The sequence below is a fragment of the Narcine bancroftii genome, chromosome 3 (assembly GCF_036971445.1).
Source record: "Narcine bancroftii isolate sNarBan1 chromosome 3, sNarBan1.hap1, whole genome shotgun sequence".
Lineage (NCBI taxonomy): Eukaryota > Metazoa > Chordata > Chondrichthyes > Torpediniformes > Narcinidae > Narcine > Narcine bancroftii.
The window spans coordinates 262,803,839-262,830,515 of NC_091471.1; the positions used below are offsets into that span (position 1 = coordinate 262,803,839).

At 38.8% G+C, this 26,677-nt stretch overlaps 1 protein-coding gene across 1 annotated transcript; it reads right to left on the reverse strand.

The window, feature by feature from the left end:
- Positions 1 to 263: 263 nt before the first annotated feature.
- On the reverse strand, positions 264 to 25,676 carry acer1 (alkaline ceramidase 1). Its single transcript, XM_069927926.1, has 6 exons — positions 25,410 to 25,676; positions 14,062 to 14,176; positions 11,562 to 11,700; positions 6,775 to 6,912; positions 4,584 to 4,721; positions 264 to 749 (listed from the first exon to the last, which is right to left on the reverse strand). The coding sequence occupies exons 1-6, from the start codon at positions 25,500 to 25,502 to the stop codon at positions 572 to 574; spliced, it is 801 nt and encodes a 266-aa protein (XP_069784027.1). The 5' UTR covers positions 25,503 to 25,676; the 3' UTR covers positions 264 to 571.
- Positions 25,677 to 26,677: the final 1,001 nt, after the last annotated feature.

A 26,677-nucleotide genomic window follows, 5' to 3' on the forward strand; every position in this document is an offset into this window, starting at 1 on the left:
ATAAATAAAGCAGAAATAAGAATTCAAAATTTAAAACATTTCTTCCCACTACAAAACAACAAATTTTAAAAGACAAATAAATCATTTCAAATTCAAACTCCCAAAATTAAAATTCCCACAGGAGTGCCTGATAGTAATATTTGGAAGCAGTGATGAATAAAGTATTTAGCATGATGTACCACTGGCCACCGTGACAGAGGTGCACCAAAGAAAAGGTACAAGGACTGCCTAAAGAAATCTCTTGGTGCCTGCCACATTGACCACCGCCAGTGGGCTGATAACGCCTCAAACCGTGCATCTTGGCGCCTCACAGTTTGGCGGGCAGCAACCTCCTTTGAAGAAGACCGCAGAGCCCACCTCACGAACAAAAGGCAAAGGAGGAAAAACCCAACACCCAACCCCAACCAACCAATTTTCCCTTGCAACCGCTGCAATCGTGTCTGCCTGTCCCGCATCGGACTTGTCAGCCACAAACGAGCCTGCAGCTGACGTGGACTTTTTACCCCCTCCATAAATCTTCGTCCGCGAAGCCAAGCCAAAGAAAAGAAGAAAGAAACAATGCAGAACCACATTAACAGTTCTTTTGGAGAATGTTCTTGGTTTTTATCACAAGATGGGGCAGACCCAAGAATTGCCAACTTTCAGGCCAATAGTTCACTTCTGGCTTTGTCTCTGGAATTTCATAAAATGCATCAAAATATGCAAACAGCGTTACACCATGGATAACAGCCATATTAATTAGAACATGCCTGTAAAAAAAAAGGTACAGAAGAATAAGATAAGCTGTGTAGAAATATGGAGAGCATTTGTTTATTGGTGTACTCTACCCTAAACAAACTGCAAACTCTGGTCCAACATTTTCTCGCCATGTAAGCTTGTGACTACGTCAGCTTGATCCAAGAAACAGCCCAGTATCCCTGCAGAGGGCAGCAACATACTAATGTTGTCTGGTAACAAGCTTGGTGACTAACATTCAATGTCATATTTAGAGCAATGATTTTGAATCGTAAATTGTAACAAATGTGGGAAATTAACTCAAGTTGCAATCGATAGACTGATTTTTTTTTGGCTTAAGATTTTTATTTTGGATTGGTGAAAGTGAGTCAAAGACTTGAAATTTAGTAATTGAACCAGGTTTTCACTTTGGGTTTAATTTGTTGTGTCCTGTTTATTTCATCCATAATCTTATATTTCTCATCAACCAACATAAGTAATTCTTGTCATAAGCTTGTAAATCCAAGGTCCCATTGGGCCAGTGGAAATTCCTGCAATCTGTCTCAATATTTTTTATTAGACTTTGAACCAAAAACACTATACATATTCATTAAATTAATAGGTAAATTAACAACATTACCGCTCCATAAATCTTCATCCGCGAAGCCAAGCCAAAGAAAAAAAAAACATTATTAATGAACCTTGCTTTTCTTCTTACAAAGTTGACCCTTGAAACATGACAAGTTATGTTTTAAATTCTATTTACTATCTCTGAATGTGTCATTGAACCCTTGTGATTCATAATGAATGTTTGATTGTTAAATATGAAGAGATACCAGGCTATGGAGGGGATTAAAATGGCTACACTAAACTGAGGCCTAGTTCCTCTGTGAAAATCTGATTCAAATCTTTCATTAAATCCATTGCCTTTATATCCACAAAGGGTCCAATGTATTCACTCACAATGTCAAAGATTATTCTCAGCCTGAATCATTAATAGTACTGCAAGATTTTTCATTTGACCGCAAGATTGCAGTTGTGAAAATTCACAGAAACATTCCAGTGAGGAAGAGGCCATTCAGCCCATTGTGTCTATACCAGATCTGTCCAAAGGAAATCCAACTCATCTCTCTGCATTGCCTCATTTGTTATGTTAAACTGACAAACCAGTAGTGGCTGTGTTTAAACTCCAGTCCACAGACACCACTCCACATGTACTGATATTTGCCTGTGATATTACTCCATTCCAATTTTCCCTGTACTATTACTGATTTGATCTATATTAGTATAATTGAAGTCGAACATAGTTGATGCTTATGTGATTAACTCAGGTATGTACAGGATCGGCGCTATACAGGCATGTTCTAGTTGTATGATCAATCATTTAAATCCAGGAAACACTGGGTATTAATACCCAAAGAGAAAAAGATCTGATTAGTTTTACTTCCACAGTGATATGAAGATGTGTTATTTCATAAGAATGGTAATAGAGTTTAAAGTTGAAATATATATGTGTGTAGGTGTACTTAATATTATTTATCTTTCCACAAAATGTTACATACTTAATGCAAACTTTTTTTATAAAATCTTCTGTCTACATTGACAATGAGTGGCCAGACTTTAAACTCTGGGTATCTTAGTTTCCACTTCTGGTCAATTCAGATTTCATTCACGTCCTCCCACTGACTCCTCCCTGGTACACATCCATCATTGTTCTGAGACCTGTGGCTCTCTGGTGTTTTTCACCCACAGGTCACCTCAAATGTTCCTTGATTCACTGCAGACCATTGATAACAACCCCCCATGAATCGGACAGTGGGAGGGCTGATGAGCTCAGACAGCTGACGGGATTTTGGTTTTATTTTTGGTGGGACTACATTTTGAGAATTTTGAGGATTTTTTTTACATCAAAACCTTGTTTTACATATTATTGGTCTATTATGTCAGTAATATTTGTCTTCATCATGGAGCATCCGAAGAAACCCATGGATCACCAGTTATCTGTGGACCACATGGTGAGAAATACTACCCTGACCTTGATGATGATGTGACCACTATTCAAACTCTCTGGATCTCCAGCCCATTGTTCGAAACCCAGGGTGCCCAAGTCCACTCCACTCAAGCTCTGTTCATATGGTGAAGTGGCCACCTCAAGATCCAGTCTAGATAATCTTTGCTGCATTCTCTTTCTAGTTATGAAGTTTTAAATATTTTTTTAACTAAGGTGTTCAAAACTACACATAAATATTCCATTTACAGTTCCACTAAGGCTCTATCTAACCGCAACAAGATATATTTATCCTGTACTCAAATCTCTCATGATAAGTATCATCATACCATTTGCTGTTGTAATTGCTTGTTCGTCGCATGTTGGTGATTCATGCATAAAAACAAGTTGCTCTTCTCGTCTACATCTCAACATGGATATCTTCACTCTTATTGCTTCTGCTGTCTTCTTTCTCATTCACTCAGGTTGTCCCCTTGAAGCCTCTACATCCTCTTCATTCACAATCTCACCTATATTTGTATACGGGCATTCCTCGGGTTATGAACGTCCAACTTATGGACAACCTGTACTTGCACACAAACAGTTCCCCAATTCTCTCATGTGCATAATATTAACTCGCGAATGCCCGTTCCGGTTTGCAAGACATCGATGGAACGAGAGTAAGTGTTAACTTTTAATCATTTTTTTTTCTTTTGTTTTCATAGAAAGGTAAAATATATACCATATACTTGTCTGCACTATATACTATGACTAACTGACGCTCTGATTTAAAGACAGACTTAGGAAAGGAACTTGTTCTTAACCTGGGGACTGCCTGTAATTAGCAAATTTGGAAATATGACATTTTATATTCTCAAACCGTTGTTGTACATAACTGTGAATAAACTGAAGCTTAAGCACCTCTTAATGAAATACGTCCTGCATATGTATTATTAGATGACATACTTGTCCTGCGTATGTATTTTTTGTCTGCATATGTGTTATATCTGGTTGTGAGTCTGCATGTTTTGTACTGAAACCGGAGAACGTTGTTTTGTCAGTTTGTTATTGTGCAATCAGATGACAAATAAACTTGACTTGACTTCCCCTGTGTCCTGCTTATGTAAGATAAATTATTCTTGCTTTCTTCCCTCCCTTGCAAAACCATGTTTGCACGTTAGCTCCAGTTCCACATGACCTGAGTCTGTTGACCAACTTCCTGTGTGGTATCCAATTTTTAAAAAAACTTCTGAAATTCCGAATATACAACATCCATTGAATTTGCTCCTTCGTCTATTCTCTGCCATACCTTTGAGAAGATTCCAATAGATTTAGTCAAACATGTCCCACTAAGGCTTTCCACTAACGATGGCTTTAGATATTACAAAGCAGTCTGTTGTCATGTTTAACAATCCTATTTCTTGTGACCAGTGAATCAATCAACATCCCTTGAGCAAGGTCACAGAAAATCTATTAGTGTAATTGTCGAAGTCTAAAGCATCCTTTGATGTTGTGATGTCCTGCTGAATCATGCAAAGACATCAATTCCAGAGTTATTGATTAGAAAGGGCTTTAGTTTGTTATCTTCAGAACATGACAAAAGCAGACCTAACATCAATACTATTGAAGAGAATTCAATAATATTGAAGAATGGTTTTCAACCTTTTTTACCCCACTCACATACCATCTTAAGTAATCCCTTAACCACAGAGCACCTATGGCATAGGATCATATCACTGAGAAGAGGAACTTAATGTTTCTCAAGAATTCAGAAAGAGAATGGAAAACTCCTAGGAATATAATAATCTATTTTAACAAATCTGAAATCACAAACAATTAAAACCTTACAAACAAGTTATTAAAAATTGCAACTTTTTTTTACCAAAAGCTGTGGAGGTAGTAAAAATTAATGTGTCTCCAAAAGGCACAGAGAAAACGATCACTCAGCCAGCAAGAAATTGCTATAAACCACCATGCCACGGTGGAAAAGGCAAGATGAATTATTCTTTGATCGGTACACCTGAAAAAGAAGCACAAAAGCTTTGTGTTTCCTCAGAATTGTGATTGGTCTAAATCTTTTTGATCACAATCTCGCACATTGGTTAGCACAGTGCTGCACAGAGCCAGCGAACGGAACCGGAGTTCGAATTGCACGCTGTCTGTAAGGAGTTTGTACGTTCTCCCCGTGTCTGAATGGATTTCCTCCTGGTGCTCCGGTTTCCTCCCACCGTTCAAAACAGACGGGCGGTTGTAAGTTAATTGGGTGTAATTGGGCGGTACGGGCTCATGGGCCGAAATGGCCTGTTACTGTGCTGAATGCCTAAAATTTTTTTTAAAGTTTAAAAGTTTGAAAACATCACTTCTGTCACTGCTTTTTCAGCTTCCCTGGCATAGTTTGTCTTTCCTCCTCAACACCGCAACTGTAATTCTTATTTAAACCCTGCTCCAATCTCTGTTTGCTCTGGAGATATTCTGCCTCTACAAAGTTGCTGCATTCATTCGGGTTCAGCATAGAACAGTCCTTCAGCCCTCAATATTGTGCCAACCTAACTATTCCTACCAAAGAAAATCTAAACCCTTCCTACCTCATAACCTTCTATTTTTCATTCATATTAAATATACTTCAGTTACAATGAATACCTATATATCCACATCGATGTAATTAATACTAATATAACAGTGCTGGATGTAGCAGATAGGTACTGGGGTTCGAATCCCACGCTGTTGGTAAGGAGTTTGTATGCTCTCCCCATGTCTGTGTGGGTTTTCCCCGGGAGTTCTAGTTTCCTCCATCGTTCGAAACGTACCGGGGGTGTAGGTTCATTGGGCGTAAATTGGGCAGCACAGACTCGCGGGCCGAAATGGCCTGTAACCGTGCTGTATGTCAAAAAAACAAATCTCTTTACCGTATCTAGAGTTGCTGAAATGCCAATCTTTTGAAAACCTTAGAATTAAACTTCTTTAGCTCTCCCAGAGACAGGCAGACAGCTTAATAGCCTAAATACACCTGAGATTGTCTGATCTCGGAGCTAAGCAGGTTCAGGATTGGTCAGTACTTGGAGTGGAAACCACCTCGGAATTCCTGGTGCTGTTGGTTTCTGTGGGGGGGGGGGGGGGCTGGACAAAGTGGCGACTCTCTGTCTGCCTTACGGTAGACAAAAGTTAACGAATTTCATGTACGTTACATTCTAAATGTAGTGTTATGCGACAATAATGGAACCTTTAGCTTTACCACTTGTATATGTTCTTGAGGGTGGAAAAATCTGCGAATGTCCCTTTTGTCAATGTTCTCAGCTATTTTCTAATAGGAATAGGAAATTAGATAAGAATGTGGGAGACAGGTTGAGGGATGGGATATGTGGAGACGACCAAAAGGGAATGGACTTAGATTGAGGAATGAGCAGGAGTACGATTTTCTGGATTAGAGGGAGATTGGTGCCTTGGAGTCACTTGAGTGGGAGCCTCATCCCTGGGTCCTTCTCCAGACATTTCCTAATTGAAGATTGTACTGTTTCTATTTATCCTACAGATCAACCCCACCCCAGCAGGAAGCTTGCTGGAGTTGAGGTACAGTAATAAAGTGAGAAAGGTTGACAAGGGGATTGTTGCAGAATGCAATCATATGGATTGGATCAGTGGTGGACCATGGGCTAATCATTGTCCAGCAGATTGAGAATTGTAAGGAATTTCTGAATTTGAGATGCGTTCTACTCAATTCCTCTTAGTTGACAGGGTCAAAAATAGCCAATCCTTCTTCATTGGTCATCTAATTCTTGAAACACTCTACCAATGGCATCCTCACTGCAAGCAGCGCCATCTTTCAAGAAGGCAGCTCACTAACACCTTCTCAAAAACAGTTAGGGATGGATGACCAAAAGCTTTCACTTAATCCTGAAAAATGGACATGTTATAAATACCTCAACAAATTCACAAATTATGGACCATTTTTCAGACTTAAATTTAACACCATTCTTTGATGACCATGTAGGTTCATGGATTACCATTGCAATGAGCATTTTAATTGTTTCAGTGTAAATCATGTTTAATATTGATTGTTTTGGTAAAATTCTTACCTTTTCAGTTCAAGTGCAATCACATAAATGATATGCAAGGCAACACAATTCAGGGCATAAGCGTTCACGGTTGGTTTGAAAAATGACATGGCTGTGCTCAGCAGTGCAATGAGAAAAACAATCAATGAAAAAGACTTCCTGAAGAAAAGAAAGGACATGTCAGTTAACCTTGGACTGAGAGATTATTTCTCAATGACAATGCGTTTAGTGTGGAAATGCTCACAAAGTAGCTTCATAAGAGTATTAATAAGATTCAAGATTCAATTTATTGTCATGTAATTAAAAACAGCATCATATTACACAAAATTGCCTTTGTCTGTTGTAAAGGAGACAGATTTGCTAATGGCAGAAATTGCCTGATCCACGTCTTACAGTCAGAGAAAGAGAAGCAGAAGAGAATCCTCCCAGAGTTATCAAGTGTCCATGGATTCGGCTCTAGTGCTCCTCAGCCACACAGAGTCCAGTCCAAACCATCAGCAGCCTGAGCTCCAGATCCATGCCTCCGATATGGTTCAGAACCTTTCAGCATCCTCGGCACCCTCTCATATCCCGGTTCCAAAACCCCATCAGCCAGTTTTGAGCCAGTCTCCAGCAGTCCGCAGCCTGCGTGGATTCCACGGCTTGAGTCACCGATGGCCTGCCGCCCGTGTGGGTCCTTCAGCCGCAGAACACCTTGATGGTCCGCTGCCCTAGTCAGCATCTTCTAGGTCGTCTCTTCCGCTTGTCCTTCTCAGATGGGGGAATGGTCTCCCCATTTTCTGGGGCCCTGCACCAGTCCTCTGCTTCCCTGGAGTTTGCAACCCCTTGTGGATGCTGCTAATCGTAGGCGCCACCATCTTCAAGGCTGACGCTGTGGGATTTTAAACAAAACCACGGGCGGCTTCTTTCACGGGGCGTTCAAAGCCTGCACAAAGCACACAGCACCTGGACTGGGTGGATGGAGCCACAAGAGTGCCATGTCTCCGCTCCCTGCTCTCCCCACCAGTGGCAACGCTGCTGTTACAGCAGGCTCAGGCAGCACCGCCACTTTTTCTAACAAGTGGAAGAGGGTTAAACAGCAAATAAATATCAGCCTAGACCGACTGAGCAGTTAGAATCAAGAATGACCAAATGTCTTGAACAAGCAGAACAGAGATCTTGGAAGAATGGTTTGTGTGAGAGCTAAATACAAATGCAGGATTTTAGCAGACGTTTACCACTGAAGCGTGGTGTAACAGGGGACCAGTGAAGCTTGGCAAGTGCAGTGGTAACGAATAAACAGGATATAGTTCTGGATGATCTCAAGTTTGCAGATTGTAGAATGAGACAAAGGTTAACCCCAGAATAACAAAGGCATCGATGAGTTTCCAGCACCATCAGAATAGAGACAGGTGTAGTCAGGTTATGTAACATAGGTGGAAGTAGAAGGGTTAGCAATGGCACCTTGGCTGCAATCAATGCAAATGGACGTCAGAGGGGAGATAGATCTGAGAGCATCATTAGCCATGGAGATGAAGACCACACCCTCAGTCCTTCCATTATTTATTTGGAAGAATTTTATGTTCATCCAAAACTAAATGCTGGGCAATAAATGTGACAAATGTGAACAGAAAATACTGGAAACACGCTGTCCATCAGAGAGCACCCTTTTGACCTGAAACATTAAAATAAAAACACAATGTTGGAGAAACTCAACAGGTCAAACAGAGTCCTTTATACAGCAAAGATATCACCAAAAGGTAGGCAGGCGCCTGAACCTGCCTTCGTGTGTCTTATGTATTCGGGCACCTGCCTACCTTTTGATGAAGGACCCAAGCCCAAAATGTTGGTTATGACTCTTTATCTTTGCTGTATAAAGGACCTGCTGATTTTCTCCAACATTGTGTTTTTACTTCAGTCATAGGGTTTGTAGACTTTCATGTTTTACTCCTAACGGCAATTAAATTTTTATCAGACCAAAGGTTGGTATTTTGTTAATGATATTATAAGCTCCATTCTATGTCTGCAAGAGTGTAGATCTGAGAAAGGTGAAGTCTGATTTTTTTTCTTCTGGATTCGTTTATCAGTAATTTGGGCGTAAACAAATCACATGGCAATAAAGGTCATGGAAAAACCAGTGGTATCAGATTAACCACTATATACTCAAGCATCTTAGAGAGCAACAGATTAAAAACTCCACCTGTTGGCACCACCCATTTACCTTAATCCTACAGTAATCACATATTTTATTCTGCCCACTCTGTCATCACCTCCTTCCAGATTCTACCCTTCACCTATACAATGGGGGCATTTAACCTTACAACCCTTACTGCTTTGTGATGTAGATGGAATTGGAAGTACTGTACTTGAAGAAAACCTGTGTGGACACAGGGAGACTACAAGCTTCACAATGACGGAGGTCGGGGTTGAACCCAGATGGAAGGCAGCAGTTTTACCAGGTGCACCACTGTGATGCTTGGTTACAACCATCAACACCCCGCCCCCCCCCCCCCCCCCCACCTGGCAAATCCCCATGAACAAAAATGGACTGGGCCACAGATTCTCACGCGTGGACGTCAGGTCAGGGTTTCTTGACTGAGCGAAGGTTAAACGTTTAGAAGCCGCGAGGGGATTGGAGCAGATATCTGAAAAATTGGAAAATGAAATTAGAAGCCAGATGTTGCAAAGGGCCAAAGGTTTGTAAACCTTCAGGATGGTGGGGAGACAAATTATTCAGGAATGAGGCCTGCATGGGCCAGATGTCATAAATCAGTAGGAAAAAGGACAAAGAATCATGACAGAGGAAAACCATCAGGACAAAGATTTGGGTTCAGAAAGGGAATGGGAGCATGGAGTTTGGATACAGGAAGAATGTCATGCTGCAGAATATGGGCAGACAGTCACAAAAGGCTAAATAGTTCTGTGGTCAGGTGAGCGGGGGGTATGGTATAATATCACCAGTGACTGAAGGTATACATGAAGAACAATTACCTGATAAATAAGTGGTTATATCAGAAAATTGTAATTGTAAATGGATAATTTTTGTTATAAATGTTATTCAAAATCATAATCCAGAAAACTGTAAAATGCATGAATGAAATATTTAATTTTCATGTAAAAGTCAGTCGTGGAATGAAGATTTTTGGTGTATGGAAAATGTTGATGGTGAGAATATTTATTAGTATTTCTTGTAATGATATGAACACAATGGCCCAAAGGTTGCCCCTGTACCTGTGTGGAAATAGCGAATGCAAGGAACATCTGTTGGGAGAAAGGGATATCCTAGAGCCACATGGTCACACAGCACATTTCCCATCTCTGGCATTGCTGGGATCAAGCCATGTTTAACCATCTTTCGCATAGTGTTGACAATGAACTCAGAGAGCTGATTTTTGGCACTGTAATGAGTTAATGCTAATACTGACAGTGATTTAATGTCCATCCAAGAATTTGTAAAAATGTTTCATTGTTGTTTTCTGGTCCTTTTTTTCCCTGACCTGCACACTGGCAGAGAACCAGAACCACAAGAATTTCTCTTGCAGGATTGCAGTTCAATGCTTAACATTGAACTTCAGCTTCATGAAGTTTAGCATACTCCAGTTGAAGGGTTCTCCTCAAATTAAACATCAATGAATCTGTTTTGAATATAGTTCCATTTATCATTCCCTTGGTTATGAAGGACATGAAGTGTAAGTTGTGCATTGCAAAACTGACATTACATCTCCTTTAACACAAGAATATTGCTCATTGTTACACTTTGAGGTGGGACATACAAATTACTTGGGTGGAAATTCTTTAAGTGCTATATTTAATTCGACAAGAAAAACCATGATCAATTCTCAGTGGGTATTCACCTTACTGAATACTGGGTAGTTGAGCATCTCAGAGGAGTTTTATGACCTTAAATTTAGGAGTCTGACACTGAGGCTAACCTGCAGAGCTGACGGGTGCAAAGCCAGTTCCTGGCATAAATGTAGAGCCTGAAAGCATGATTGAATTAGCCTTGGAGATTTGCTGCAGTGCTTTCTGTAGCACGGGGTGAATATTCCATTAGTACAAGCGCCACCAATGAAGTTAACAGCGTTTTAAAGGCTGTTGCCCTGGGACCCATCCAGGATTCTGCTTGATTTCCAACCAAATTCTTTACATGGGATAAGCAGTCCTTGATGCTACGACTAATCCCCTATCAGAGAGGATCCCAAGGATATCTAGAGAGGGCTATTAGCTCTGAGCATGCCCATAATTAAAATCTGCAGGCAACAGTCTTCATCATACTAGAAGAAGATAGATGTTGGCAACAACCCAGCTCTTCATGATCACCATTACTGGCACTAGCTTTAGATGCCAAATTTATCCAATTACTTGGAGTTAAATTCACCAACTTTTGTGATGGTTTTAGACCAATGTGATGGAACACAGTAGGTGGTGGCCTCACTGGACTGTACAGGCTGGCCTGCCTCTGTCCCTGTAATTCCTCCCCGTAAGATCCCCTAATAAAGGCTGATGGCCCTAGACTCCTCCCTCCGTACCAGCCTTGGACCTGGACCAACATATCATGTAGAGACGTGCCTGATGTTTCTAGATATTAAAGCCTTTAACTACCAGCTTTGTGTCTGTGGTTATTGATCGAGCCACAAACAAATATCTCTAAATCTATAGGTCAGACACCCAAATATGAGATCAGTAATTTAACCATTATGATAGATTTCTGCACACAGTGACACACAACACATGATTGAATGGCCTCTTGAACACTGTAGTTATTTGTACCTTAACTTCTTGTTTCTGCTTTCTGTCTTAACTACTTAAAATTAAAGAAAAAAAATTACCTGCTTTTAATGAACTTTGTTAAGTGTCTCTTGGGAAACCACAGCATATAGGCAATAGCTAACACCCACAAAATAGACAATTCATCCAGTAACTGTCCAAAGTAGCTCAGAGTCATGTGGTAGTATGCAGAGAAACATCCTATTATAATTGAAAAACATATATTTTTAAAATTAAATAGGATTGCAGCTAATAACTGACTAATTTTCCTCAATATACTTTTCAAAAAAATATTTATTATTTCATGTAAAATGCTTGAAAAGCTACAAAATTTTACAAATTAAAAGACATGGTTTTTTTTAGTGAAACACGGAAGTCTGTAGTTACTGTGATTGTAGTAAAAACACATCAACACGCTGGAGGAGCTCGGCGGTCTTTTCAGCATCTACACGAACAAAGATATATTGCCGATGTTTTGGGCCTGAGCCCTTCTTCAAGGAATAAGTAGAATGGGCCAGAAGCAGGAAATCTCAGCAAGTCTCAGAATTCAGGCAGTGCTGGGTGGGGGAGGAATCCAGACCAACAAAAGGTGTTAATTGGATATGATAAGGGACGAGGTAAGAATTTCTCATGTTTGTGCGAAAGGAGAAGAAATGGAGAGACAGAAAGACAGAGACCGGGAGATGCGGGGGTGGGGGAGAGGTGGGTTTAACAAAAGTCAGAGATGTCTATATTAATGCCATCCAGATGGAGGGTACCCAGTCAGAAGATGAGGTGTTCTTCCCCCAATTTGCGGATGGTCTCAGTCTGGCAGTGCCGAGACCATGAACAGACATGTCAGCAAGGGAATGGGATGGAGAATGGATGGCCACTGGGAGATCCACGCTGTTGTGCCTGATGGAGCAAAGTTTTTTTTTTCATCTGAGCTGCATTAGGTGATCTTATTTTGGATTCCAGTTGGCCATTCTCATTCATTTCAATATTCTGCAAGAGATTGTATTTTGTCAAAAATAATTTTGGAATGCAGCTTGACATCTAGAAAATTAACAACTGACTGGAATGCTTGTGGTTAAACAAGAAAATCTGTAAATGCTGGGATCAAGTGCAAGATTCAAAAGTCCTGCAGAATCTCAGTCAGTCACGCGTCACCCACAGGAAATAAAAGGAAGCAACATTTTGGGCCTGAGAGCTTAATCGGGAATGCTTCCCCAGGCTGAAAGTTAAGTTATGTTTCGGTGTAACTAGCTATTTCCCCCATGGTCAGCGAAACACTTGCCAGTCTGTAATGATTATGACATTTAAGAACAAGTAAAAATGATTAAAAATAAGGAAGCAGAGAATAACAATAATTGGAATTTCAACATGGCAAAAAAGTAGTGATTAGGAGTACTCTAGGATCAATGTTGCTGAGGTTGTTCATTATAGATCTGGGATAACACTGAATCAAAAGAATTTGAATCTTTTAATTTGTTTGTACAGTAGAAGAAAGGAAACACCACCATGACTGCCAGTAGGTGCTGGGTGAGGCCAGTATGAACAGGTTGAAGTAAAGGAACAAGTCTCAAAAGCTGTGGAACAAGAAAGTCTGGAGATGGTGTGATTGTAGTAAGTACATAAAAGTGCTAGAGAGGCTCAACAGGTCCTGGAAGCATAGGCAGCTGTGGAAGACTCAAAGGCTGGCTGTGTTTAACAATTGTACTGCACTACTTAAGAAGTAGAGTGAAGTTTACTGGATAAACCTTCAGAACACTGCTGAATATCCAATAGTCAAACCTTAGGGAGTGCAGGATGGAGGTCTGGCGCTCTCTTTTTGGCATTCTCTATGTTGGAGAGACCGGTCGCAGATTGGGAGATGGCTTCACTGAACACCTCCTCTCCGTCCGCAACAACAGTGACCTCCCAGTTGCCAACCATTTCAATTCCGAATCACACCCCCACAGACTCACATGTCTGTCCATGGCCTTATGTACTATCCCGCCCAGACCACCTGCAGATTGGAGGTACAGCCAGATGGCAATAACATTGACTTTTCTGCTTTCTACTAAACTTGCTCCCCTTTTCTTCGCCTCTCCCTTTTCTATCTTTCCAGTTCTACCCTCCCTTCCCCCTTACCCACCCAGCCATCCTTCCTCCCCCTCATTCCTGCTGTCCCCTCCCTCCTTTCTCCACCTATCATCTCCTGCTTTTGCCAAACTTCCTCCCCTCCTACCTGTTTGGACGCCTGCCAGCATTTTCTCATACTTTGATGAAGGGGTGAAGCCCAAAGGATCAGTTATGTATCTTTATTTTTGCTACATAAAGGACACTGTTTGACCTGCTGAACCTCTCCAGCATTTGGTGTTTTTACCTCAAAAGCATTCAATGTTTTTCTGAGAAAACATAAATGCCTACTGGAGCAACAAAATTGCTTGAACACATTTTGTTTGGATGTTGATGATCTGTTCATCAGATAATACTGTAACTGAGGCAACTCTAGATTTTATAGATTAGAAAAGACAATTTAAATATGCAATATCATTTAATGACAGAAAACTCTTGATAATTATCATATTATGCACTTACCAACTAACATCACCATGATACAGATCAGATACACAGCTCTGTTCCTCCTTTGAGCATAGGGATGTAATAGATACATCATTATCAGGGCAGTTATAAAGAAACTCACATTGCTGATCTGTAAATTAAAGAAATAATAATTTATAACCATGGACCGGCAAAACTGGATGGTATCTGAGACTTTACATGCCTCTAGTGCAGAGTTAATAATATTGGATATGATTGTAATTCATCTACCAAAAATTAACAATGCTTTGGTCTGACTATAGAACTGTAGAAAATTATCGCACAGAAACAGTCCCTTTGGCCCTTCTGGTCTGTGCTGATCAATTTTTCTGCCTTGCCCCACTGTCCTGCACCCAGTCCATGGCTCTCCATACCTCTCCCATCCATGTACCTGCCCAAATTCCTCTTAAATGTTAAAGTTGAGCCTCCATTCACCACTTCAACTGGCAGCTCGTTCCACACTCCCACCACTCTCTGTGTGAAGTTTCCCCTTATGTATTTAATGGGTTTATTGTATTGTACATGTGGAATGTTTAGTGGGTAGGGAGGGGGTTGGGAAGGAGGGAGGGAAGGGAGGGGGGAAAAGGGGAGAAAGTGACACTGTGCATATTCAAGAGGGAAATATTTGTGTGTATTTTGGTTAATATGGTTCATAGTGTGAAAAATAAAAAAAATTTTTTTAAAAGTTTCCCCTTAGTAAATATAGAAAAAGAATTAGCAACGAAGGAAGACACAACTAAAAGAAGAGAATTGGCAGATAAAAAAATAAAATATGAAACACTACAAACATATAAGGTGGAGAAGAACATAAAGAAGACAAAACAGAAATATTATGAACTAGGAGAAAAAACGCACAAAATTCTAGCATGGCAGCTTAAGACAGAACAAACTAAGAGAATGGTATTGGCATCAAGGAAAAAAGACAAATAAATCACATATAATCCAACGGAGATTAATGAAAACTTCAGAGAATTCTACAAACAATTATACCAAATTAAAAACGAAGGGAAAGAAGACAAAATAGATGAATTTTTAACTAAAATTGAACTACCAAAATTACAAATAGAGGAACAAAATAAATTAACAGAACCATTTGAAATAGTAGAAATACAAGAGATAATAAAAAAACTACCAAATAATAAAACACCAGGAGAGGATGGATTCCCAATAGAATTCTATAAAACATTTAAAGATTTATTAATTCCTCCCCTCCTGGAAGTAATCAACCAGATTGATAAAACACAAAGCTTACCAGATTCATGCAAAACAGCAATAATTACAGTAATACCAAAGACAGGGAAAGATCCACTCGCACCAGCGTCATATAGACCAATATCTTTACTTAACACAGATTATAAGATAATAGCTAAACTATTAGGAATCAGATTAGCCGACTATGTACCTAAAATAGTAAATCTAGACCAAACTGGATTTATTAAAAAAAGACGAACAACAGACAATATTTGTAAATTTATTAACTTAATTCATGCAGTAGAAGGGAATAAAGCTCCAACAGTAGCAGTTGCTTTAGACGCAGAGAAGGCCTTTGACAGAGTAGAATGGAATTATTTATTCAAAGTATTACAAAAATTCAGTTTACCAGAGAAGTATATTAATTGGATTAAAGCATTATATAAGGGGCCATTGGCGAAAGTGACAGTAAATGGATATATATCAAAGCAATTTAACTTAAGCAGATCAACAAGGCAGGGATGCCCACTATCACCATTATTGTTCGCGTTAGCTATAGAACCACTAGCAGAATTGATAAGAACAGAAAATAAAATAAAAAGGATAAAAATAAAAGACAAGGAGTATAAAATCAGTTTATTTGCAGATGACGTTATAGTATACTTAACAGAACCAGAAATATCAATAAAAGAATTACATAAGAAATTGAAGGAATATGGAGAAGTGTCGGGTTACAAGATTAACGCAAATAAAAGTGAAGCAATGCCAATGAATAATGCGGATTTCTCAAAATTTAAGAAAGAATCACCATTCAGATGGCAAATGCAAGCAATATGATAACTAGGTATACAAATAAATAAAACCTCGGCCATCTATATAAACTCAATTATTATCCACTAATGAAAAAATTACAGGACGACTTAGAGCATTGGAAAGACTTACCACTAACATTAATAGGAAGGATAAACTGTATTAAAATGAACATTTTCCGAGATGGAGAGTCGGGAGTAGTGGCCGGACGGTGAACTCCAGCCCTCTCCAGAAAAGTCGGGAAAAACAAGAGAAAACAAAAAGGCACAGAAATAAAAGTTACAGAAAAGTGAGTATAAAGGTGGAAAGAAGATGGCGACAAAAAAAGAAAAATCGAAAGCAACGGCAAGAAGAGAGGAAGAGAAGACAAAGGAGGAAAAAGGTGAAGGCCTTACCTGTCCGAAGAGGCCCGCTGCGGAGAGAGAAACCCGCTCCCTCAGGTCGGTAAATAATGGACTACAAAAATGGCTCGCTGAGCCGAGTAAAAGTGCGCAACCGCGCATGAAAAAAAACACACCGACGGGAGGGGGGACCAGCTGGGGAGTCGATCTCCACAGCCGGCAACGACAGCTGCAGAACACCTGCAGCAAGAAGAGACCACAGAAGACAATAGAAACAAGAAAGAAGAGGAGGAAAGGGCAACAAAGAAACAACAGATGGCCAACACAGAGGAAGAAGAAGAGGAAGAGTATGGTGAAATAGAAGAAGAAAAGATAGGCAAGGTAAAGGATATACTTGCTCTTATTAAAGGATACATGGAGTCATTTAAAGAATGGCAAACACAGGAATTTAAGGATTTAAGAAAAAGAATAAACAACACAGAAGAGAAAATAAATAAAATGGAGATGACCTTAACAGAAATGGGAAAAAAAATGGACAAGATGGAAGAGCGGGCAGTAGCAGCAGAAATGCAGGTAGAAGACTTAAAAAAGAAATTGGAGAAATCTAATAAAAAAACTAAAGAGACACAAGAACTACTAGCTCAAAAAATAGATACAATGGAAAACCATAACAGAAGAAATAACATAAAGATAGTGGGCCTTAAGGAAGATGAAGAAGGCAAGAATATGAGGGAGTTTATAAAAGAGTGGATCCCTAAGACCCTAGGATGTCCAGAACTACAGCATGAAATGGAAATAGAAAGGGCACATAGAGTATTGGCCTCTAAACCACAACCACAACAAAAACCAAGATCTATTGTAGTAAAATTCCTAAGATATACTACAAGAGAAAAGGTACTGGAGAAGACAATGGAAAAAGTAAGAGGGGGCAACAAACCACTGGAGTATAAAGGGCAAAAAATCTTCATTTATCCAGATATAAGTTTTGAACTCCTAAAGAAGAGAAAAGAGTTCAATACAGCAAAGGCGATTTTATGGAAGAAAGGGTATAAATTTATACTAAAGCATCCAGCGGTATTGAAAATATTTATTCCAGGACAACAAAACAGACTATTCTCGGATCCAGAAGAAGCACGAAAATTTGCAGAACAATTACAAAAATAGACTGAGGGAGGAAGACGGGTAATGAGAGTTAAAATGATCACGATTGATATGTATGTGGGTAAAGACAAAAATAGACTGAGGAATGAAGACGGGTAATGAGAGTAAAAATGATCACGATTGATATGTATGCGGGTAAAGAGGTATAAGAGTGAATAGAGACAATGAGCATACATGAATGTATCTGTACTTAGAGGAAAATATAGATAGTATAGACAAGAATTAATAAGGGAAGGTAATGGAATAGAGAGAATAAGGAGGGAATTAAAAGAGTGACCTTTGTGACATATGAAAAGTGAAATCTTTTCTGGGGGAGGCGGGGTGGGGGGAAATAGCGGTCACTGCAAAATCAGTTGACGCTTGCGAGTGGATTCGCAAATCCAAATGGAGAGGGGAGATGTGGTTGTCCGACAAGGGATAAAGGACAACTCAGGAGGTGAAGGGGAGATTGGGGATAAATAAGATAGAAATAGGAGAATAAGGAAAATGTTAGATGTTGTAGGAATGTTGTCTTATAAAGAGTTGAAAATAAGAAAACAGAAATGGAAAAGGAGGAAAGGTAATGATGGAAAAACGGAAAGAGAAGATAAACAAAATATAAAAGGGCTACGCTGAACTATATGTCTTTAAATATTAATGGAATACATAACCAAATTAAAAGGAAGAAACTACCAAATTTAAATGAATAAATGTATTCCATTAGAAAAAATAACATATTGGTTAAGAAATAATATTGAAATATTCGAACAAGTATAGGAGCCTTACATTAAATACAATAGCGAAAACCTACCGGGGACAAACATTACCTAAGTTGATGGAAGGAGAAGGAAAGAAAAGAATGGACTCAGTAGAATTTCTGGTGTAATTTTGTTGAATGACAACATTGTCTGACTGGCTTAATGCAACCTAGATTGTATACCTAAAATGGATGAGAGGGGGGGGTGGGGGGGTGGTTTGGGAGGAAAGGGGGGGGGAGAAAAAGTCACTGTATATGTGTGAAAAAGAAATAGTGTATATCATGGCTAATGTGATTTATGGTGTGAAAAATAAAAAAATTTAAAAAAAAATGAAAATTTTCCCAAGGATACAATACCTACTTCAGGCATTGCCAATACACTTGACTGAGAAATTCTTCAAGGAGTTAAAGAAAATAATAAGGAAATTTTTATGGAAAGGTGGGAAACCGAGGATAGCACTAGATAAATTAACAGAATGGTATAAACAAGGAGGATTACAACTGCCAAACTTTAAAAATTATTATAGAGCCACACAATTAAGATACCTATCAGATTTTTATCAAACAAGGGAAAAGCCATATTGGACTAGATTAGAATTAGATAAAATAGGGGAAAAGATACCTGAACATATATTATATAAATGGGATGAAAAATTGGTACAACATAGGAATTCTCCAGTATTACATCATCTGCTCAATATTTGGAAGAAGATTCATGTAGAAAGGAATAAAACAAGTTACCAATTCCCAAGACTAATACTGATGCAAAATCAGCTAATCCCTTTTACAATAGATAACCTTTCCTTTAGAGAATGGGAGAAAAAAGGGATCAAAAGAATAGAAAATTGCTTTTCAGGAAATACATTTCTATCCTTTGAACAAATGAAGGATAAATATAATATAATTCAAGATACAGTGTTGGCATACTACCAACTGAAATCCTACTTGAAGGACAAATTGGGAAGCAGTCTGAGGTTACCAGAGGGAAGTAATTTTGAATATGTGATTACAGATACAATGATAATCAAAAACATTATAACAAATATGTATATTAAACTGCAAGAAAAGGAGAATGAGGAAACAAATGGTAAAACTAAACAAAAATGGGAACAAGATTTAAACATAAAGATAAAGAAGGAAACATGGGAGAAGTTATGCTCTGGAACTATGAGAAATACAATAAACACGAGGTTACGTATGATACAATATAACTGGATACACAGGCTATACATTACGCCTCAAAAGTTAAATAAATGGGACCCAACAGTGTCTGACAGATGTTTTCGCTGTAAAAAGGAAATGGGAACAACAATTCATGCAATCTGGCGTGTGAGAAAGTGAAAACATTTTGGGAAGATCTAAACCAGATATTAAATAAAATCACAGAAAGCAATATACCAAAAAACCCAGAGATCTTCCTCCTAAGTAACATAAAAAACAAAGAATTTGGACTTGATTTGGATGGTGCACAAAAAAGATTTGTTAGGATAGCCCTAGCCGTAGCAAAAAATGTATTATGTCAGCCTGGAAATTAGAAGATAACTTGAGAATACAACAATGGTATATAGAAATGAATAAATGTATTCCATTAGAAAAAATAACATATAATTTAAGAAATAATATTACAATATTTGAACAAATATGGGAGCCATACATGAAACACAATAGAGAAAACCTACCGGGGACATCTACCACCTAAAATGACAGAAGGAGAAGGAAATGAAAAGAATTGACTCAGTGGAATTTCTTGATTATTTTTATTGAGTCACAACATTGACGGGTTTAATGTATCTTAGATTCTGTACTTTAAATGAATGGGAGGGGAAGTAGGGAGGGTGGGATGGGAAGGGGGGGGGGGGGAGAAAACGACACTGTATATATTTGAAAAGAAAAATGTATGTATCTTGATCAATGTGGTTTATAGTGTGAAAAATAAAAAATTTAAAAAAAAATTTCCCCTTATGTTCCCCCTAAACTTTCCCCCCTTCACTCTTAACCCATGTCCTCAGGTTTGTATCTCACCTACCCTCAGTGAAAAAAACCTACCTACATTTACTCTGTCTATACCCCTCATAATTTTAAACACCTCTATCAAATCTTCCCTCATTCTTCTACACTCTAGGTAGGGAATGAAGTCCTAACCTTTTTAACCTTTCCCTGTAACTCAGTTACAGAAGTCTGGGCAACGTCCTAGTAAATCTCTGCATTCTTCAATTGATATCTTTCCTGTGACCACAACTGCACACAATACTCCAAATTTGGCCTCAGCAACTTTACCATAATATCCCAACTCTAATACTCAATAGGTTGATTTATGAAGGGCAATATGCTAAAAGCCCTCTCTACAACCATATCTTCCTGTAATGACACTTTGAGGGAATTATGTATCTGTATTCCCAGATCCCTCTGTTCTACCGCACTCCTCATTTAGCGTGTATGTCCTTTCTTGGTTCGTCTTTCCAAAATGCAACACCTCACACTTGTCTGCATTATATTCCTGTGATAGTACAGATTCTATCACCAATGTGTCTATGTACATATGTACAGATGGTCGTGTAGGATGACTGTGATTGGCTGAGAGTGTAGCCACACCTCCTGGCAGGTCTTAAAGGATTGCTCCAAGCCAGACCAGGTCATTCTGGACTGGTCGACTTACTTGTGATATGCTCCAGTCTTTTAGTTAATAAAAGCCTTGGTTTGGATCAACAAGTCTTTGGTTCTTTCGATGCACACTACAATTCCATCTGCCCTTTTTCAGCCCATTTTTCCAGCTGGTCCAGATCCCTCCGGAAGCTTTGAATACCTTCCTGGCTGTCCACAACGCCTTCAATCTTAGTGTCATCTGCAAACTTGCTGATCCTATTTACAACATTATCATCCAGACCATGTTTTTTACTACCTCCAGTGATCCAGCGGACGACAGTAAAGATGACATTCCTTTTACAAATTTTTTAAAAAACTGTGAGCCATTAACGTTGACCTACGTGAGGCAGAAATCCATAACTTTCAGACAGTTCGAGTGTCCTGCTGTGGAACTCTTGACAAAACTGTTTTAGCAGGAACAGACAACAAGCCCATTCAGTACCGTGGCACTGGAACTGTTGGTGAATGCTACTTTCTCCTTTCAGAAAAAAGTAATTAAATACCTGTTTCATTCAATTAATATTTAAATATATTGTCTGTAGATTTTTAGAGAGCCAGTAATTTTGTAAAAGGGAGTTTAAGGGGAAAAACTTCTGCAGGAACATAGTGCATGCTTGAACTCTCTCTTCTTCAAGATGCCCTTTAAAGCTCAGCTTCTTGACCAAACCTTTGGTCACTTCCCAAATATTTCAACTGACATCAAATAAACTCCAGTGAAGTGTTCAAGACCTACGTCTGATATAAAACCATCACCCAATGGAAGTTGTGGATTTGTACTTTAAGAGAGATCATGAAACCTCAGTCAGGGTTTTAGCAGAACTCCACACTAACGAACAAATCCCATCTGTGTGATGTTGGTAACGTCCAGAGATAGTAAAACAATTGTAATGGGTAAAATTGGCCCATATCCACAATGATCTTTCATCTGAACTGATGAATGCGTATTTCTTTGTGGTGGAAGAAATGCTGCGATCTGCTGTGGACTCCCATTTTTATTTCACATTTCTGGCGTCTGTAGCATATTATATACAAATAGAATTAAGTACTTTTTAAAAGGTGAAAAGCTGTAAGTGAGGGTAGCCCATAGTGACCCTGCTACTTCTTGTTGAAGATCATTAAAATGTCATGGATATGTACATAAATAATCACTATGGAGAAAAGAATGGAGGTCTTTTTTTTCCCCAGAAGAATGGATTATAGGGGTTAAGATTTATGCTGCACCAGTGCTAAGTAATGGAAGTAATTCCATGCTCTGTGCATTGGAAAAGATGGTTGCCTGGAACTCAGTGCAGATTTACTATATTGTATTTAAATTCCAACAGTTAGTGCAATGCTGTTACAGCGCCAGCAATTGAGACCGGGGTTCGAATCCCGCGGTCTGTAAGGAGTTTGTACGTTCTCCCCGTGTCTGTGTGGGTTTTCCCGGGGGGGGGGGGTCCGGTTTCCTCCCACCACTCGAAATGTACCTAGGATGTAGGTCAATTAGGTGTCTTTGGGCAGCATGGGCTTGTGAGCCAAAAGGGCCTGTTTAGAGTGATATATACCTAAATTTTAAAAATATTTTAAATGGTGAAAGATTACAGAAATCATGGTGGCTTTCTGAGAATTTATAAGGTTATGGGGAAGTGATAGTGCAGACAGAGGAAATCTACAGTTGGGAAGTGTAGCTTTTGTAGATTCAGTCTAAAAATCAAAGCCAAACTTTCAGGGAGTGGTTTTCAAAAACTCTTACATGCAGATTGGGAGGTGAGGGGTGGAACAAGAATTTGTGCCAACTAATGCAAAGCCATTTGCTAATTTTAGTTCTAAGATTGATTGCTTTTTTCATAACCAATGGTAGTAAAAGGATATGGGAAAAAGAAGGAATATGAAATTGGGTCATAGGTTCATCAATATCTCAATGAACACCAAGGACCAAATGACCTACTCCTATATTTTTTCTAAGCTTTATTATTCAATATTTACCTGTAATATTCTTTACACCTTTACAGTTTCTGCAAGCCTCACCCCAGTTTTCACATGCACACCCATATTGCATATTCATATCAGAGATAAAAGGAAATCAGTTTACAGTATGCATAAGAAAATGATCAGGACACATTTAGTAATGGAACTGTACAAGAAATTTAAGTTAATTTCACCCAGGTCAAATTATTGAAATTCATTTTGAGACACTCAACAACAGAGATCCTTCTCTTGAAGGATAATGTGCACCAGAGGCTAATAGTGAGGTGGGGAAGGTTAAATTACTTTTTTCCAACATGGAAGGTGGCATATAGAGAGGGAAGTGTTCAGAACTGTGCAGCTGAAGATAGCACTGAGAAATAGATTGGAATGCTGAAGACCAAAATGCCTGTCATCCCACATTTTGCTGATTAATGCCATAATCTGCCATTATGCATTGTTCCACTTGCAGCCACGTTGTCGATATGGAAAGTTCTAGGATATTGTAAGTAGCTCCAGTGATACCCCATGAATCCATGCAAATAGATGAGATGCCACACTTTGACCCTCAACATGACACTGAAATGTTCTGCAGTTGAAATTTATGGCCATTGCTAGTTGAACAATTTGATTTTCCTTTTATATAATAGTCAAATACTTCAATACAACAACTAAAATGACCTCTCTCCCCACTTAATTACACTGGACAATGAAGATATTACTTCTTGAACACTTTTGAGTGTATTTTATGGATTTTGGGGTGCTGATCACAAAAATCACCTGACAACTTTCCATTCACATACCGTTTTGTAGATATAATGCATTTTTGTGATTTCCTGTCGTATTTTAAGTCTACTAGTATATTGCCCACAAAGCGAGCAGTTTTGGTCAGTCCAAGCAGGATGCTCTGCAAATGTTGTCCTAGGCATTGGCATGCTTAGTTAGGATAGATGCAGACAGGCTACAAAAGCAGCTCACATACACAGAGCACCAAGCTACATCCAGCTGATTGACAACATGCTTCAAGTATGCACAACCATGAAGTGTAACATGCCATTGGAAGTTCATTTTCTGCATTCACGCTTGGACGTCTTCCCTGCTGATCTTGGTGCAGTCAGTGATGAACATGGTAAAAGGTTTCACCAGGACATTGTGACTATGGAAAAGCGATATCAGGGCAACTAGAATCCACCAATGCTGGCCTACGATTGTTGGACAACTGACACGAGAGGCATCAGGTGTTGAGTATAAACGAAAATCAGCAGTAGAACATTTTTAGGTCAGTTGAAATAACGCAAAGTTATGCCATGAAACCTGCTAGATTCAACAAAATTTAAATTAACGTTACTCCAACTTCCTATGTGGTGCAGCAAATCTGAAATTAAATTTATGTTTAGCTTGAAGTTATCTATCATAATTCCCTTTTTTGTCCACTGAAACTCCAAGAAACTCAAATGAGAAACATATATTCACTGTAGCTCTGAACTTATCCCTTTATACAAGCAGTGAATTGGTCTCTCAACTACTCACTGACAGGGACATTATACAAAATGATTATTTGTGGGGTAGGAAACTCCTTCAAAGATCTGCCTCAAGACATAATAAGTGACTTCATTCTGTGTGGTCTGGTTCTAAACTGTCACCACATTTTAAAACTGGAAATGTTTTAAACCTTTTTTTGTTTTTACTCCAATAACTTCCACAGTGGCTGGGATCATCTCTACAAAACGCACAACCATGAGCAACCTTTCCTAGCTACACCGCAATGACATTAGAAACGGGAGGCCATCACTGTTTTCTTCCCATGTTTTTAATCTTAAAGCCAGGTCATCAATCTCTGAAGACAAAAGCTCAAGGATAGCTTTTCATATAGATATACAATGACTACTGTCAGCCGTTGCAAATAAAGGCAGATCAGCGCAATCAATATATAAAAATAGGTGAAAGGGAAACAAGAGCAAAATCAAGGCAGCCTTGAACTTTTTATGAGGAGTTAACAACTTGGGTATCTTGGTAGTCAATTTAAGATTCAGAAGCTCAGGCATGGCTTAGAGCTTAAACTCTATGAATAGTCAACTGGTTGATAGAATGCTGAAAGCTCATCCACTGAGATTCTATTGTAGTTTTTCTCTCTGTGCAGAAGCCCGATCTGCTGAGTATCTCCTTGCATTTTCTGTTTTTTGGCAGGCTCATAATTTAGTTTGGAGACCACCGTCTGCGTGAATTCACGTGTATGGTACAATTTAAAATGCTGCTCACTCTAATGCTCGAGCATGATATCTAAAGTACTGGTGCCTGTTCAAAATTGGTTTGTGATCCATTTTAAAGTCATGCTATTTTCTTCAAGTTCCAATCTATCATACTATTTAAATGCTCCAGTTCAACATCTGTTCTGTGATCGTTTAAAATACTGTTGTGCACTTTAAATTCTAGGCTGTGGAATAGTTTAAAATGCAAGAACGTGTTATATATTGAATTGATTAACACAGTTGTGAAATTACATAGTCAATAGCACTCACCGTATTGTAAAACTCAGCAACTTTATCTGAAAACTGAAAATTATCTTCACACCAGTCAACTTGGGAACTCTGATACGCAAATACATTGACCATCCTGAGTTTTCTCAATGAAAAGTTTTAACTCAGAAACAGTGCTCATAAATAAATGATGAAATGAATCAAACAACAAATTAAAAGCTTTCGTGTCTGAAACCAAGGAGCGAGAGAAGCAAGTGGTATGAATGATTTAAACCTAACCTGGCAGGTATCCCAAGTAATCAGAACTATCAGGTGACACCAGGCTCAATCTACCCTGGGAGGTTCAGCTCATGCTCATAAACAAAAAAAAAATGCAAGTAAACAGATGCAGGTGCAGTGAAATAAAGATTAGATTGGACTTGAATCGGAGGTCCATTACCACATTCCTAATTAATAGCACTAATTCTTTGATCCACCTCTTAGATCGTAATATAACTAAAGATGGGCACTCCCATACTAATCAGACATTTGAATATTGTATTTCCTTCGAGGTGTGTGAGTCAGTTGTTTGACTTCTCAGCCCACTAACATTCTGATATTCAATTTTTCTGTATTATTTTATTTGACAATGGAAGGTGTAAAAAGGCATTTTTTTGAATTTTGGGGGCTTGTTAAACCTGTTTTATTTTGCCCCGCCTTTGCTGTCTTTCAGATGGTTGAGAAATCATACTTACATAAAACAGAGATAAATGTCCCAAAAGCAACTTTATACATAATATTAATCTTATTAACTGTACAAAATGGACGGGCACTTTCAGATTTGACATTTGCTCAAGGATTTGAGCTCTGTAATCAGATCCTCTGTCAGTTACTGCTATGAACCAACGATGTGCATTCATAGAATGCCTTTAATGCTGTAAAATGCCCCAAGGTGCTTCACAAAAATATTAATAAAATTCAACACTGTGGTTTTTAGAGGGTGAATAGATACTGGTGATGAAAAGTTGGGTGAGAAGATCCCTGTGAATCCTGTCATAATGCCAGTTATACGCCAGTCAAGCTGAAGATACAATGCAACCAATTCAACTACTTTTACCCCTTCCTTTGGTGCTTTACTGTAGTAATGGTGCATTATGGGTAATGTTTTAACTCATAACATGCTTAAATTATTCTTCAATTGAGAATAGAACTGGATGAACCACATAGCAACTGAATTCAGGCATGGCAATGTTGCTCCCAGCCTAGTCAACCTTACAAAGATCGGTTCACAAACCTCTGGGGACTGGTGTTGAAATTGTGAGGTGTCTGAC

What these genes read in the sequence shown, in the direction of transcription:
- acer1 (XM_069927926.1), bottom strand. Translation starts at nt 25,502, where the DNA reads ATGGTCAATGTATTTGCGTATCAGAGTTCCCAAGTTGACTGGTGTGAA. An exon ending in TTGCTGAGTTTTACAATACG is followed by an intron (nt 14,177 to 25,409) that starts GTGAGTGCTATT and finishes TTTAATTTACAG; the next exon opens with ATCAGCAATGTGAGTTTCTT. An exon ending in TACTACCTCCACAGCTTTTG is followed by an intron (nt 750 to 4,583) that starts GTAAAAAAAAGT and finishes TTTTTTTTACAG; the next exon opens with GCATGTTCTAATTAATATGG.